This window comes from Armigeres subalbatus, chromosome 3 (genome assembly GCF_024139115.2).
Source record: "Armigeres subalbatus isolate Guangzhou_Male chromosome 3, GZ_Asu_2, whole genome shotgun sequence".
Classification (NCBI taxonomy): domain Eukaryota; kingdom Metazoa; phylum Arthropoda; class Insecta; order Diptera; family Culicidae; genus Armigeres; species Armigeres subalbatus.
The window spans coordinates 219,810,126-219,827,894 of NC_085141.1; the positions used below are offsets into that span (position 1 = coordinate 219,810,126).

A 17,769-nucleotide genomic window follows, 5' to 3' on the forward strand; every position below is an offset into this window, starting at 1 on the left:
TCGAGACAATTTCCAATCCGAAAATTGCCTAGACCGGTACCCAGCCACCCTCAGCATGGTCTTGCTTTGTAGCCGCGCGTCTTACCGCACGGCTAAGGAGGGCCCAGTAAGAACTGTGTATTAACTCTAATATCACCATCGGAAATTGCCTAGCAAAAATTGCGCTCCTGTAGGAGGAACTTTCCAAAATGGTCCAAAATGGCGAACTGGTGGCCATCTACGGTCATAGGTGAATGAGAACTACGAATTAGATCCAAGGTTATTATCAGAAATGAATGAAATGAAATGAAAAATTCGCGTTACTTTAGGATACATTTTTAATGAAATAAATAAATAATTCAGGGTGACCAGTTTCCCTGTGCACCTGAACCTTTTATTTAGCTATATTTACCCGAGCCTTCTATCGAATCACTTTTATTATCTTTTCAATTGATGAAGAACTATTTTTTTTTAGGAATACATGGTAGTTTGGTGCAAATTGGTCAAATGACTAAAAAGATATCTCATTTTCACTCAATGTGTTGTACTTTTTACAACGATGCAAGTCCCGGAAGGTTAAAGGATTGAGTTGACACTAATCTTGTGAATTTGAATATTTTGGTAAAAAAAAAAATTGGAATATTTTGATTATTATTTTTCGGTGGCGCATATTGCCCTGCGTTCATTTTGAATTGAAATTCTCAATTTTGGAATAAAAATGTTCTGTTGCAATATTGCTGGATTTACCTGAAAAGTTTTGGATCATATAATGAATGATATGTTAGATTATTGATACACAAATGAAATCACTAATACACTAATGAAATCATTATTAAATTTGGTGATTATCTTAGGGGGCGCATATTGGCCGCATCTCCCCTAGATTATTCTACCCACTGACGACACCCGGTTTCGTGACACTATGTCAAAAACTGCCTAAAAACGTTTTTCAACTATTGCAGTGTGAGTGAACTATGATAATTCGGTCAATATGGACAATATCAATAGGTCTTCGGGCTGGTTTTCTATTGATGAACAATACTGGTACTCATTTTAACGCAACCGAAATTAGAACAATGTGCGTTTTGTTTAACAATTGAATTATGACACTCGCCGTCGACACCATGACGATGCCTGCATCCCACAATGATGTTGGCATGACCGAAACTCACGCCCGTATTTTCAGAGTCATGGATCATACCCACATTTTGATCGTACCATCCTCTTCTCATCACTACAAACAAAGCACTCAAACAGGGGATGATCCTACCCGAGAATCCTAAAGCCTGAATTGTACTGAACTCTCTTTGAAAGAATTGCTGTTTCCAGGCGGTGACGGCCGGTGTACCGGCAGATTTTTGTCAATTATCGTCAATTGTCTGAGTGATCTGGGTTATCATACTGTTACACGCCAAATGCACTTCATAGTGCAAGATGTGTCACTTATTATACTGCACATCGTTCTGGTCAACACTCAGAGGAAACGAATTATCTATCACTGTGTACTTGCGAAGAAGTCTCATGAATCACGGTAGCATTATATGTTATCTTAGTTAGCTGTGCAGTTTTAACAGGGGAAATCTCGAAACTGAATGAAGCATAATGGGGTGCCAGTTGAAACGACGCACTCAAGAGATGGCGATGATTCAGTGGTAGCAAATTCAAAATGTTAATGTTATCAATATGAACTATGAAGGCATTAATCAGGAAATTAAACAAAGCGCAGGAGTCTGTGCGTCTGTATATATATATATATATATATATATATATATATATATATATATATATATATATATATATATATATATATATATATATATATATATATATATATATATATATATACAGTTTATCGATTTCCCACTGCCATTTTCTTTATTGAATTTTAATCTTCAGTCTTATTTCAAACTACACTTATCGGTGCTTCTGCCAACTGGAAGGGGCTTACTTCAACATAAATTGTCACTACATTATTAAGATATATTGTTCTCTTTGAAGCGATTAATAGAGACATCTGTCACAGTGGCGTAGACAAGGGAGGTTTTGGACATAAGCCCCTCATGGAACTTGTACTGCATACATCTTCTTCTTCTTTGTTGGCATTACATCCCTCACAGAGCCGCCTCGCAGCTTAGTGTTCATTAAGCACTTCCACAGTTATTAACTGCGATGTTTCTAAGCCAAGTTACCATTTCTGCATTCGTATATCGTGAGGCTAACACGATGATACTTTTATGCCCAGGGAAGTCGAGACAATTTCCAATCCGAAAATTGTCTAGACCGGCACCGGGAATCGAACCCAGCCACCCTCAGCATGGTCTTGCTTTGTAGCCGCGCGTCTTACCGCACGGGTAAGGAGGGCCCCTAGGCCGTACACGTATTACGTGACAGCTTAAAGAGGGAGGAGGGGTACCAAATCCGCGAATGCAAATTTTAAACTATTGATGAATTTTGTAATTGCCTAAAATGACAAAACCTGTTCATAATATATTTTTTGGATATTTATACAACTGGATGATGGTTGGCTCTTGTTTCGGACGGTAGAACGATCGCGCGATTTGCCGAAATTTTGTGTTTCGCATTGCGCGGCCGGTAATAAAGTTAATTAGTTCAGTGCGTGTTGGCTCTTGCTTCGGACGGCAGAACTATCGCGCAATATGCCGACATTTTGTAAAATCCAGCGAAACATTTGTAAAATCCAGGTTACTTTGTCCTCCTTTGGACTTCTTCTTCTTATTGGCATTACATCCCCCACTGGGACATTGCCGCCTCGCAGCTTAGTGTTTATTCAGCACTTCCACAGTTATTAACTGCGAGGTTTCTAAGCCAAGTTACCATTTTTGCATTCGTATATCATGAGGCTAACACGATGATACTTTTATGCTCAGGGAAGTCGAGATAATTTCCAATCCGAAAATTGCCTAGACCGGCACCGGGAATCGAACCCAGCCACCCTCAGCATGGTCTTGCTTTGTAGCCGCGCATCTTACCGCACGGCTAAGGAGGGCCTGCACATAGATCATTTTTATTCAAGATCCAAAAGATTAACTAGTAACATTGAAATTGCTCTATCAAATGCAATTCAGAACCCTCTCCCCTCCGTTCACCAATTTTCTGGCTACGCCACTGATCTGTGAAGAATATAAACGATGAATATATTTTGAAATGTTTTGAATGAATGAAATGAATGAAATTACAACATTTCTTTTTTGTGAAAATATATAATGATATGTTTATGATATATTCTCCAAGTTCACAAGTGATGGATATAATATGGCCAAAGACCCTATAATTTGAAAACACGTTGAATAAATATCACAAGCGAAACGATGCGACATCGTCAACAAAGCAACGTCTTCCCCTTATTCATAGCAAGAATTAGATGAAAGAAAAATGCGTGCACCCGAGAAGAAGGAAATCCATTCAAGAACGGATGGAATGCAATCACTGTCGCTACTGTGCGACCTGCGTTGAAAATAATAAACTCGAACAAACGGAAGCCGCGTCTCCTTGTAAAGATGGATGTGGAGGTCGCCGTAGGTAGCGATGCGCATAAGTACGTTTTATCTTTCTTATACAAAAATATGTGCAATATCTAATCTCTTCATCCACAGTAAGTAAATGTAAATCTGTGTGTGACATTGAAGTGAGAGAAAATCAAATCGTATTTTATTTGAAACTTGCGAACAAGCGATTCAAGGGATATTTTGGCTGGCTCAAATTAGTAGATTTGAACGTAAGCAGGAATACGATTGAAGTGATTTTGGCCTCAAGCTCCTGTAACTTAATCTGGTTTTCCATATGAAAAAACTGTGCTTAATTGACGTGACACAATTAAAAAATGTATTGGAGATAACTACTTACCTTGGATGGGACACGAACCCGTACCCATGTACTTCGGTACTGCTGAAGGTCGTGGGTTCGAATCCCATCGAAAGAAAGTGGCCAGATTCCAATCCTTCGTCAATTATAGAACAAAAACGTAATTTGCCTTACATGATTTTTCTAAATTTACTGCCTGTTGCTCTTTAGGTGAATTAATTAAAAGTATCCTTCCCTTCTGGCTTACATAATAGTGCTGTGACCTTCCCCTATGCACGTTGGGACACCTGTCGGCAATTATCCCGTTCTTGAATATTTCGTTCATTTGGCACACTTTGGCATCCGCTCCTGCCAGCAGCACGGCGCAAAATAAGCCAACCAGAACAAACGTGATGGAACTACTAACCAAAGCGTAACAGGAAGAAAGACCCAGCATTAAGTTGATCTTCCTCTTGGTACGAGTATGTTTATTTATGCATTAGCCCCTTTCTACACGAGGAACGTGTTATTTTTCAATTTGAATGAATCTTTTCCGTTGTTTTATTTGTTAGAACAATGACAATGACCACTGCAACCAGTGCAAACGAAATCACCAATCGGTGACTGAGAACAACAAACTGATTACAAAATCAGATGTGGGCAATGGGATTCTTAGCTATATTACCATTCAATCATATTGCAATTCTTTCGGTCGAGCAATGAAATCATCTGAATGTTCTAAATTCCAAATTCCAAATGCAACTCATATATGTTACGCGGTAATTCCCACAAACCTCGAAATACCCTCATCTAGACATTGAATTCGTGGAATAAAGATACCGCACATTCATGCAGTTGCACTGTGTTGTGTGGTGCCGATGAGAGTAATTTTAAGATAATCGTCCGTGGACAGGAAAAGTGGAATCATTCGATTGAATTATCTGAGCAAAGCTATTGTTACTGTTGCGTATAAAACTTACAGTGACTCAACGGAAATGGGCGGTTGGTAGAATTGAATGGTTGAAACAAAAAAATCTGTATTGGAATTTGTTAAATTGGCATTGTTACAAGATTGCTTATAGAACGTTTGCAATCATACGGGATACATTTCCGACATGGTACTCGGGGAATCCCCAAATACTGGATACTAGGAGTTGTTTGAGCAGAATTTGTGCAATTTGGTATGGCGTAACAATAAAATAAAACCTTATTATCAGTATACCATCAGATGTGCTCCGTAATATGTACTCGTGTAGTATATTGAGTTTGAACCTCCACCAACAAGTATATAACGTGTAATAATGTTTTGCAAGACATTTTTATATTTTTTATATTCGCTATGCTCTGAAAATACGACAATCATCGTCGTCGTTGAATGTGCAAAGTAACTACGGTACATTTTGACGTAGGACTACGTCTGTCTTTTCTATATTGGGGTACACTTTACGATTGCGAAAATCCGGGACCGTCACGAAAATATGATAGACTTTTAAACTTCAATATCTCAGCCGTTTCTCGATGGATTTTCAATTTTTTTTGACCATTCGATCAAGGATGAGTCAACGCTTCTTTGTATTTATATGAAAATACTAATTTTTAACTATTTATTATCGATAATTGATAAAAAGTTTAGAAATAGGTAAACTAACCAATCACGTAGTTCGGTGTTGAACTTAATCTAGAATTAAAAAAAACACCTAAATAAAGAATAAAAAAACAATCACGTACATGCATCACTAGCACAGACATCAAAAATCAATCACTGGCGGGTTTGAATCTAATCCTCAGTTTGAACAAGATTTCACGCAGAACAGGCGCATCAAAGCGATCGCAGCGGAGTGGACACAGCATCACGGAGGCGCTGGTAACATTTTCAACGGAAATCCATCACATTGGTGGTGATGCTCGGTGTGTTGTTGCAGATCTTTCAACCTCAACGAACCTGCTTTTTATGAAGAAAGGGTTGACTATAAAAATAGCACTGTTGCAATCCCGCACCGCCAGTGCCGATGCTGAAAATTTATCACAAATTGTGGTGTCAGTTAGTTGGAAAGGCGCATTGGGAAAAGAAAATTGGTTCTTCTCAGGACCAGCATTTTATGGAAAGAAAGAGTTAATTGTGAAAATGGACTGTTTCGGTGGCATCGGGTTTGGCGTGGTAGCTTGGTTGCTGTAAGTGATTCCATCCATTCAAATTTACTGCATCATCTCCCTCCGACGCGCCATCAAATTCGCTATTTACGATTGAGTTTTGCACTTTGAGAAAGTTTATTTCGGATAGTCGGATTAGCCTTCTTTTCTTCTCTCTTCTTCTTCTTCATGTTTTTATAGAGGTATTAACTACTATGGTTGCAGTCATTCACCTCTTGAATTTAATTGATAAAATTCTTTCCTTCAATGATTTCTTATAGGCGTCTCACTGTTTCTCTTCTTCAATCACTGTTTCCATTTGTATATTTTTAGCACTGTTCCCATCCCATCATTTATTATCACTTCCCCTTTTTCTTAACACTGTTCCCATCCCAACTTTTTTTTCTCACTTTTCCCATCCCTTTTTGTAGCACACAACTTGGCAGGTGTTACTCCATCTGTAACTGTCTCCTGATGTTCTCGTATTCCTGGCACTGTGTTCATCCCTTTTATTTTCTGTTCCCCTCCCTTCATATTATTTTACTCAGATTCGGTTCCATAGGTTTGTCAATTTAAAAAAAAATATCACTTTTTCTTCTCTTTCCTTCTCGTAGCACAGAACTTGGCAGGTGTTACCCTCCATCTGTAACTGTCTCCTGATGTTCTCGTATTCCTGACATTCAATGAGCATATGCTGGTCAGATAGTGCTGTTCCACAATTTACATTTGGGACTCTCTCCTTTCTCTAGCATCCACTCGTGGGTGGCCTTAGTATGGCCTATTCGCAAACGTGGTAACAGCACTTGCTCTAGTCTGGATTTACGGTCTGGCCATGCAGCTGTCGAGGGTTTAACCCTCCTCAGACGTACATCACGCTCCTTGTACCAGATATTCTCCCAAATGTCCTCCAAAACTTTCCTGCTCCATGAGATGCGATCTACTGCAGGAAGCTCAATTTCCGTCGTTTTAACCATTCTTCCCATATTAGCCAATGTGTCCGCCTTTTCATTGCCAGGTATACCCGAGTGTCCCGGAATTCAACAGATCCCGACTTGCTTTTTCTCAATTTCCATTTGTGTTGCTCTAATTGCTTTTTCTCCAGTGTTGATGGCTTGAAGTGCGATATACAATGCTTTCGCTTCGGCAGAAAAGGTGGTGCAACCCTTTGGCAAATTATAGCTTTTTCCCGCAATTTCCGTCCCAGATACCATATCCGACTTGCTCCTTTACATTACAAAATATTTTAAACCCGCATATTTCCATTATTCCAGTTCTCTGTACAGCGCTTTGGGTTTGCTGCTTTCTTCTACAGCTTTGAAGTTATTTTTAACCGTTTAGTCAATTGGTAACTCTTTTGATGTCCAACCGCTCCTCAGCGGAAGGGGGAATTCAGCTACGGGTGGAAGTTTCTCCCCGGTATTCTCCTCGAACCTTCTCTTCGATCGTTCGGTAATCGGCCATTCACCTTCATAATTTGACAATACTTTCTTCTCCTCTAGTTTGGAAGCCTTTGCCATCAGTTTCTGGCATGCCAAATGTCCGAATGGTAGCTATCCAGATTCAGCGTATAAAACCACTACGGGACTGGTTTTGAATGCTCCGGAACAAATACGGATCATGTCGTTATATATACGTAAAGAGTGATGCCAAATCTACCTATTTAACTGTCAAACCGTCTACTTATCGAGTAAACAAATGCTTGTCAGCCAGGCGGAAGTATTGTTATCGCCTAATGATTATTATGGCGAATTAAAAAGCAAGAATTGAAATGTATTAGATTTGTTCTAGAAACAGCTTCAAAACACTTTAATACACCCCTCAATAAAGTAGCACACAAGAAACTCACGTGTTTGCACTCTGTGGGTGACTTGGTATCGAATTAAAAAGCTTTAGAAGTGAACACTCCCGTGAAGTCATTTGTTGGGTTGAACAAAAATGAAATTTGCGAACATAATAACAAGAGCATCATTCAAAATAAGTGTAAGAAGATCCTCTTTGGGCAACTTTATAATCAGGAACTTTGATCGTAACAGCTAGATAATGATGAGTGAGAGATTTTCTCATTCTCCTTTGGATTCAAACCCTGGGTGCCCATTGCGAGATATGACGAGGTTTCCTTATAAGATTTTGGTCCGTCAGTCAAATCCCGCAAATGTGTTTTCATTGCTTTTTTAATTTTGTCTACAACAACCAAGCCGTTGTATACATAGCTCTATTTGGTGTAGAAATCAGATCCTATTTGGGCACCTCGATAGAATTGATGCCATGAGGCATCAATAATTTGATGTATGTGCCTGAGACATTTAATTGCCTAGTTACAGGCTTTCGACTTCGATTGCAGACACACAACATTCGTAATGTCACATATAATGGTACAGTCTCACTTTTAACGAACTGTACTGTTTCCATTAGAGTTTTCTAATTCATCATCAACTAATAATAAAACTGACTCTTGTGAATGATGATTAACTCAATACCAAATTTTCAAAGCGGCTCTGTTTTTGTGGACGGGGATGCGAACGTCGATTTGATGAGTCTGATAGCACTTTTACGCGGACCAGAGTCATTAATACGTAGTACAATGCTTCTGTTACCTGTTGATGGTGTTGATCTGCGTGGAACTGCTGTTGGATTCGCCCGATCGCCGTTTCTATTTTTGCCGGTAGAAGCGGATGGGTCGTTTTGAGGAATTGGTATTGACCTAATCAGATTTTAAAACTTTTGGATCTTTTGGAAATTCTTTAGATTGTTGGGAATTGGGAATATGATTCAAACGCTACTAATGGGAAACAGAAAATTAAAAAAAAGTAGAGGGTTGTATCAAAGATACGATCGCAAATTGACGTAGAGGTATAGGGGCAGATCCCCCAGTGGCGGACACATAAGCCATTTAACGAAAATCTCACTAACTATACGGATTATGTTAACTGGTATACCATATACACAAAATATGATCATTGATGAATCATACAAACTATACATGAGCATTTGAACACGTTTTGCGACAATGTATTTTAATGATGAATTTTGGTGGAAAATTTCACCTTTCAGAAAAGCGTACCCTAGTACCGGACACTTTTGCATCATGTTCAAATATAACAAGTTGCTATTATATAACTAGAGAAATCATTTAGAATAGCAATATTTTTCACTTGCTTTGAGTTGTGGATATTAAAATGTGTTAATAGAGCTTATTTGACTCTCCAGCTAAATTTCTTACATCCTTCTCCGAATTCTCACCTTTTTTTCAATGTCATCTTCAAATTTTCGTTCTACTTATTTCTATGGCTTCCTGATACTTTAGTAAGAAGAATCAATTAATTGAAGTAAGTTTAACAAAACAGATGTAAAAATGACTATTTGCTTACATAAGAATCTCACTGTCCGGACAGCTGGGGGAAAGCTGCCGGATAGACGAAATTGATCTTACACCACAATTATATAACATATCTAACAAATCATGATCGTTATTCAAAATATGGCTGATATTAACCATCTCTACGTGATTAGAATGTTTCCGATCGAATTTGATCCTGTTGATTCAAACCTTCTAAAATAAGGTAAAACAAGAAAATTTTGAACATTTTTTTTCAATCCTAAATTTTGAACAAAGCTTTCAACCTAAAGATCAATTTTTTCCTATAGGTAAAAGACTTTGAAATAGCTATCTTTTGTACTACATTAGATGGTGGAAGGACCTCTGCAAGTATCGTTTTGAGAAGTGTCCGGTGTTGGGAGGTGTCCGGCGCTGGGGGATCTCCCCCTACATAGTGTGATAGAGGATACGAAATTTGACCATCAAAAGTTTATGCATGTCCATGCCGCATGGCTTATAGCCGAAATGTAAGCAATTTACTGTTAAAGTGCAATTTGAACATGGCTGACGAAATTGATTTTTCAATAGTTAAATGCATTGAATCAATTGTTTACAATAGTTTTATAGAATCTTAGAGAGTTTACTGATCGATTCAGTCCAAAACCTTCGGAATTCGTTGAAAAACGGATGAGTTATTGACTCGTACTTCCTGACCTATTTTCGTGACGGTCCCAAATTTGAAACTTTGGAATGACCCCCTATCTTGCCGAAAGACGTAATTTTACGTCAAACAAAGCTAGTCCGGCTCAAGATCTAACTACTGCACACGATGCTCAAGTGGACATCGTGGGCTAGCCCATTGTCGGTCTGTGTCCTAGTTGCGGGGACGTAGGGACCTTGTCAAACTAAACTACTTGGTAAATCCAACTGAATCGAATACCAAAAAAATGCATTGTATTGACATAATAAAATCAGTTGATCATACAGTTAATGGATTGTTTACTAATGAGAATGATCTTCTTTATTGAAAAACCTGTTCGAACCGGCTACCGCAAAACTTGTTTTAGTAACATTGTAGTATTATTGACTGGCAATAGTCAGGCGGATATAAAATCCATTGATGTTTACATGCTTGTTCCAAAGCGAACACTGCCATCATGGTAAAATTATATGAATCTGTAGTATATATTTTTCTACTTTATCATCACTGCGTTAAATGCAGTTTTAAAAAAATCAATCTTGCTCACATAAATATTTGCATGCATTTGCAAACATTTTATTTGTTCATGTATTTACTTCTTAATTTTATTCTAATGCTTTCCCAACTCTACTATTATCGATCGCAAAAAGATGACCGTATTCTATCCGCCAGACTGTAGTAATGTGATTGTGCCGCTCAAGGGAGGTGTGTTTATTGATGCGACGAAACAGACTTCTATTCAGTAGCTGAGTCTTGGCGCCGCATTTTTGCAATCAATAACTGGTTACCGGTTTTCCTCTTGGGTTATCTTTCGCCGTCGCCGGTTGACCGTGAAATCGGAACCAACGAGAAACGATCCGACTAGATTTATCAATCAACTGCTATTAAGATTCTCAGCCAACCGGCGGGGCCGTATAACGGTACCAGATTTGTTATGCCATCGTACTTTGCTCTGTTATCAACGGAAGCATGTTTATAAACATTGACCTAACAGATTTCTCTTTGTTTTCATTATTTATTTACAGGTGAATCAATTAAACGACTCACATGCTCAACTGATTGTGCATTGGCTGGGCGAGGGCACCAGCGTAATGATATGCCTGGCTCGTGAACCTCCAGCTGATAACGATGCCAAAGCACCGCCTCCGCAGCCATCGAGGATATTTGTGTCCAAAGACTACGGAGATACCTTCGACGATCAAACCGCCATGTTTGAGCTCACTATCAATGGGACAACGGTAAACTCTACTGTGGAGCAGTTCTTCACGCATCCTAAATTTAATACGGTAAGGCTTCATCTGTGTTACACAACAAAGACATACACATTCTTGTCATTATGGTATATTTTTTTTCACTAGATTGTCTTCAGTGATCCAAGAAATAAAGCGATTTTCACATCAGAAGATTACGGAAAATCGGTAACGGTTCGGATGCTGAACTTCACACCGTCTGATGTGACTTTCTACGAGGCCGATACTAAAATGATGCTTATTCTCGATAAGAAAGATCCCGAACGTAAGGTAGGTGAATGACATATGCAAATGCACTGTGCTGTGTTTGTTTGTACGTTATGAGTCGTTTTATTTTCCAAGAATAATTTATAGAGCTTATCGAATTCTTTGTAACTAATTATCTGGTGCAGTCGCATCATATAATTATAGAATATGCTTTTACGGAGCACTCAGACCAATAACTCAAAACGAATCAATTGAATCAACTTTGTTTTGCATGTGCAAAATATTTTACCATTGATTCATATTGAATCATATGTTGCAAGAAACGATGATTAAAACACAGTTAACACGTTAACACAGTTGGCTGTAGATAGTTCTCGTGCAGTCATATTATTTTGTTTATTAAGCATTATCAGCAAACTGTGCTGTGACTCATAATTATTTAACGGCTGTGGTATAAATCAAACAGTGGTTGTCGACATATAAATTTGTTTATTTTAAATCGATTTGAACCCAACCATAAGTTGGTTCACTTCCCGGAAATATGTATTCCCTTAAAAAAATCCGGTGGTAGCATGCGATACAACTTTGTATAACGAAAACAATCATCTTGGGGGTCCAACTGTATTGTTGTATAGCTTGGGTTTATTTATGTTTGCAATATGATAAGTGCTGAAAGGAAATTTTAACCAGCGTTCCTCTGTGTGGTCTGTTATGGCTTCGGTGAAATTCACAATCGATGCCACATTGTAGCAAGTTTAGTAATGTGAATGCAAACTGCGCTGGTGTTCCGATCTAGTTAAAAGAAAACAACTTCAGGTTCAGTCGTGTGCACAGTTATGCTGAATCATTCTTTGGTAATGCCAATTTTCATTTGAGAGCTTTGCAAATGAGAACAGTAGGCGAGTTGTCGCGGCGATCATTTCTCAAATTTTGGGATGGTATGATAATAAAGTTATCATTCAAATAATACTAATCTTATATATAAAAATGAAATGGTCTGTGTTCGTATCCGCATAACTCGAAAACGGCTGGATGGATTTTTTTCATTTCTTCAGCAGAAACATTCGTTATAGTTTCCGACGGGTTTATATGATATTTCCTCATGAGAAAAGCACGGGTTAAGTTGACTAAATCTTGGAAAATTAAAATTAAGATTCGTATGGGCATTTTGCTTGGGTAGTTCAGATCGCGCATTTTCGCCTACTATGCAGGACAACGTCTGCCGGGTCGACTAGTACCAGCTAAATTTCAACAGTCACACTCTATATTATTTTTGGCATTATGGTTTCGTTATAGGAAAGAAAAAGACTTCAAAAAGTAACGGTTAATGGTTTAAATGAAGCTACGGCTTTCAAACGAATCTAATTCGCTGGCGATTTTTTATCAATTGATTATTGAAAAGATCGCGTGCGAGTGTTGGAAAATCTTTTTTTTCAAACTTTGCACTTCTCAAGTATGATATTTTATTTATATCTCGCGCTTAGGGTCATAGGGGCGTAACTGTATTGATCAATTTCTCTTAATCGATTTTATATTTCGCGCAAAACTGGTGCAAGATGCAACCACCCTTCATCATCCCAAATCATTAAATCTTCTTAAAACTATAGAAATTCGCTACTTTAGTAAGAAGAAAACATCGACGAAAAGAAATCGATGAATGCAGTTACGCCCATATGATTCTAAGCGTGAGATATCATATTATTATTATTAACAGTTTAGCCGGAACAAATATGAATTTCTTTCATGTCCTGTTGGCTATGGATAACGTCTTGTTGGCCTTTGAGAAATAGAAAATAAATTTATAAATTGAAAAAATCGCAGCACTCATTAGTTTTCTTAAAGGCGGCGGCAATCACTTTTCAAATTTTGGGATGGTATGATAATAGAGTTATCATCATTCAAATATAAATACTAATACCAGCTAATACTGGTACCAATTCTCAATCTTCTTATTGGCGTTATGGTTGGCTGCAACAAGGAAGGAAAAAGAGTTCAAAAAGTAACGGTAATTCTAAAGTATGATATTTTATTTATATCAAATTATTATTAACAATTAGTTGAGACATTTGTAGACAACAAAACTTGTGGCGACCCGAAAATTCACCTAATCCGGTAGGACTGCTCATCCGGACCTTTGACGTTGAAAACGGGTTTAGCTTTCGGATGACCAGAGCTTCAAGGAAACAGACACTAACAAGAATAAAAACAAATTTACAAAGATAAAAATGCAGGTATTAGACTTTGATATCAGCCAAGCAAAGAAAGACATAGTTGTGCTGCATATAAACTACATCTCGATTAGTTGTATATTAAAATCTTTATTTTGTTAAATATCTTGGCTGCGCATAGGCACAGCACAAGTTTCCGAAATTGACAAATTGATATTATTTTTGCGTAAAAGATTCCTCGTGTTTTAGAGAGACTTGAATTCACAACCTCTTACTCTTTAAATCATTATCTATCCCTGGGAGACTTGATCTTCTGCTGTTTTACCGAGAACTAAAGTAGTATTGTTATATTGTGTATTTATAATAGATCCTCTAGACAAATTATCGCTACTTTTTTTGATTGACAACCTTATTTACACTATTATTTACTGTGTTTTGACCCTCCTCAAGATTTTTTTTAGTGGCCACGCAAAATTTGAGTGGCCACGCAACTTTTCCCAATAATGACCAAATGCTATCATTTTTTCCACAGCACAAAGCCATAAATATCCTAAATGATCTGTACTGATAAAAATGCCAACCTTCCTCCGTAATTTCAGGATATTTGGATTTTGAGTTATTGCCTCAATATGAGGCGACTTGATACCTCATTAGTAATCCATACAAAAATTTAATAAAATATAAAGTGTCCTCAAGCGGTGTAGATTTGTCAGATGTAATGAAGGGTTTCCTCTAAAAAATATTTGTTGAGTAGATATCATAGGAAGAGAATCAACACAGCAAGTCGGAAAATCTGCATCAGAGGAAAAATATTCAAAAGTTCAGAGAGCATGGTCCTGCATTATAAGCAGGAGATCGCGCGTTGGATCCCAGGCTCGTTGTATCTGAATCTTCAAAATTGTTGTTTCGTTTTCTAACAAAATAATCCGTACTGTTGTTCCTTTCGCACTACAAATTCCTAAAACTTCCGTGGCACCTATGACAAATCGTAGAGTTTTCTACAGCTTTCTTAAGTAGGTGTTTAGCTAATCCAGTGATCGTTATTTTCACTCATTCTCACGAGAAGAGAATGCTCATTCACGCAGATTTTCGCCAAAAACTCTTTTTCGGGAAGATAACCATGTTTCGCTCACTTCCTTCTTCTTCTTCTTATTGGCATTACATCCCCATACCCCCGCCTCGCAGCTCAGTGTTCATTAAGCACTTCCACAGTTATTAACTGCGAGGTTTCTAAGCCAAGTTACCATTTTTGCATTCGTATATCATGAGGCTAACACGATGATACTTTTATGCCCAGGGAAGTCGAGACAATTTCCAAGCCGAAAATTGCCTAGACCGGCACCGGGAGTCGAACCCAGCCACCCTCAGCATGGTCTTGCTTTGTAGCCGCGCGTTTTACCGCACGGCTAAGGAGGGCCCACTTCGCTCACTCCCAGTGATGTGAAAATTTGATTTGCTCGCTAGACTTTTCTTAGTTTTGAGTAAAATATCCGTGGGATTAAAAGAGAGGGCAATACAATTTTACTTACTCAGTGAGTAGATAAAAGTTAGCGTGTACGATTTTCGTTTCTTTTCTGAGTTCATTCTAAGAGAAAAGAGTGGTGAGTGAAATATGTTTTCCGTCACAAATTATGAAAAAAAATTTCTTTAGATCCAAAATGTTGATTTCGTCTCATCGAACTTGCAACTGAAACTAAAAGTCACTATTTGGTCACTTTTTCTGCAACCGATAGTCACTATTTAGTCCCTTTTTTCGTCAGCTCTATTTTGAGCGGCATCGGTCACTTCCGTGTTTGAGAAGCTCGACTGTTTTTCAGCTCGTTTAGAGCCTTTTATAACTTTGTCCAGCGTTAGTGGTTCCACAGCTTGACCGTCGCCGACTATGTCCATCTTGCTCCTTAATACACCTCCATTTTCACCGTTCAACAAATCTTCGAAGTGCTCCTTCCACCTGGCTGCCACCATAGTCTTGTCTGTCAGCAAATTCCCCCCTCGGTCAATGCACATGGCGGGCATTGGCGCAGTCTTATGCCGCGCGCCATTGACAGTTGCGTAAAACCTCCGCATATCGTTTCTATCCATGTTCTCTTGCGCTTCAGCTATCACACTCTCTGTTGCCTTTTTTTTCCTGCGATGGATTCGTTTCTCTTCTGCCCTTGCTACACTGTACCGCTCTCTGTTGGAACGGGTACGAGCCACTAGCATGCGACACCTAGCAACATTTTTCTCGTCTGTCACTAGCTGGTACTCCTCTTCAAACCAACCATTTCGTTAGCGTCGCTGTGCAGTGCCTAACACTTCCTGCGCTGTTGTAGTCACAGCTTCGTGGATATTTTACCACCATCTGTTGACAACGTGGCATTTCCTATCCGCTCGTTCAGCTTCTGGTGGTACTGTTCAGCAACTCCTTCTACTTTATTTCTTTATTTGGAGCAGGGAAAAGCCCGTTTGAGTAGAATTATTCATGAAATCTTTCTCAAACGGGCGCAAAACCTCCTTTTATATCAACAGATAACAATATTTCCAAATGATACATAATTTTGCTTAAACTTAACTTCCTAATTACTTAATATTATACAAAAAATACATCTATAAAGCTACCTGGCTTAATGTGTAATACTGTCGGATGTAGAGAGGAGTATACTTTTTCCGAAGAATACACCGGGAAAGATAAAAATTAAAACGCGGTTGAGTAACGATTGAAAGTGCGACACATGCTAGTGAAAGGCTCGTTTTGCGCATAATTTGTGCGAGCTCTTCTCAAAAAAATGAAAGGAGTTGATCGAAGTGGACGGTAGGGTATATTAAGGTTCAATTGAGAAAGCAGAGTGGGGCAATCAATTCTCGATTGTAGAAGATCTGAAACGAACAACGCCTTGGATACGTCTCTTGGATACGATCACTTAACAGATTCAAACCAATAAGTCGGCAGCGTGCCTCATAGCTGGGTAAATTATGTGGGTCATTCCAAGGAAGACGACGTAGAGCGAAACGAACGAATTTACGCTGAATTGCTTCTATTCGCGTTATGCTATTTTGATAAAAAGGAGCCCAGACAACAGATGAATATTCTAGTAATGACCTCACTAAAGCGCAGTAAAGCGATTTTAGACATTGGATATTATTGAAGTGCTTTGTTATGCGAAAAATAAATCCGAGTGTTTTGAATGCTTTCGAGGTAATATAGGCGATGTGATCCTTGAAAGTCAATTGAGAGTCTAATAACACACCCAGATCTTTAACAACAGATTCTCGTCTAATAACTGTAGGTCCGATTTTATAACAAAAGTCAACCGCAGAGCGCTTACGGGAAAAAGAAATTACAGAACACTTATCGGCGTTGAGGACCATGCGATTTGTCTCACACCATTTGACGAAAGTGTCCAGCTGACGTTGCAAAAATAGAGCATCCTGATCATGATTAACTATCCAGTACAATTTAAAATCATCGGCAAACGAAAGCTTGAAAGATTCGAGTATGAGATTTACGTCATTTAGATAAACTAGAAATATAAAAGGACCTAAGTGGCTACCTTGTGGTACACCTAAGGTAACATCGAAATATTGCGAGGTAGAGTCTCCAATGCTGATGGCCATTTCACGACCAGTTAGATAGGATTCAAGCCAGAACAGAAAGGATCCGGAAAATCCTAGGCGATCAAACTTGGCAATCGTTATCCTATGATTGATTTTATCGAAGGCAGCCGAAAAATCAGTGTAGATTGAGTCCACTTGATATCTCTTCTGCAAATATTGGGCGATGAACGATGTGTAGAGAGTCAAATTCGTATCGGTTGAACGCCTTGGCATAAACCCATGTTGATGCTCAGAGATGAATTCTTGGCAGTTGTGGAGTAAAAACTTGTAGACTACTTGTTCAAGCAATTTTGAAGTGGCGCATAGTGCGGCTATACCACGGTAATTGCTGACTTCACGCTTGTTTCCTCTCTTGAAGACAGGAAAAATGAAGGACTTCTTTCAATGCTCAGGAAAAATTCCGAGTTGAAGAGACTAGCTAGAGGAACGGATAGACTACTGAAACATTTTTTCAAGACGAACGCAGGGATACCATCTGGTCCATAACTAGTAGAAGGTTTTATGGTACAGTAAATACTCGCTACTGTGTCTGCATCAACAACTGGGTGGTTTCCAATTGAAAGACGAACAGGGACGTTGCTAGCGGCTTCATTGATTTGTTGTAAATCCAAAGACTCTTTG

General features: G+C 38.6%; 1 protein-coding gene across 1 annotated transcript in view; it reads left to right on the forward strand.

Moving 5' to 3' along the window:
• Window positions 1–17,769, forward strand: part of LOC134219990 (sortilin-related receptor-like) — a 92,017-nt gene that overhangs the window by 29,343 nt on the left and 44,905 nt on the right. The window contains exons 2-3 of the mRNA XM_062698910.1: window positions 10,952–11,212; window positions 11,285–11,446. Of these exons, the coding sequence (XP_062554894.1) occupies window positions 10,952–11,212; window positions 11,285–11,446 (423 nt within the window). The remainder of the gene's footprint in view (window positions 1–10,951; window positions 11,213–11,284; window positions 11,447–17,769) is intronic.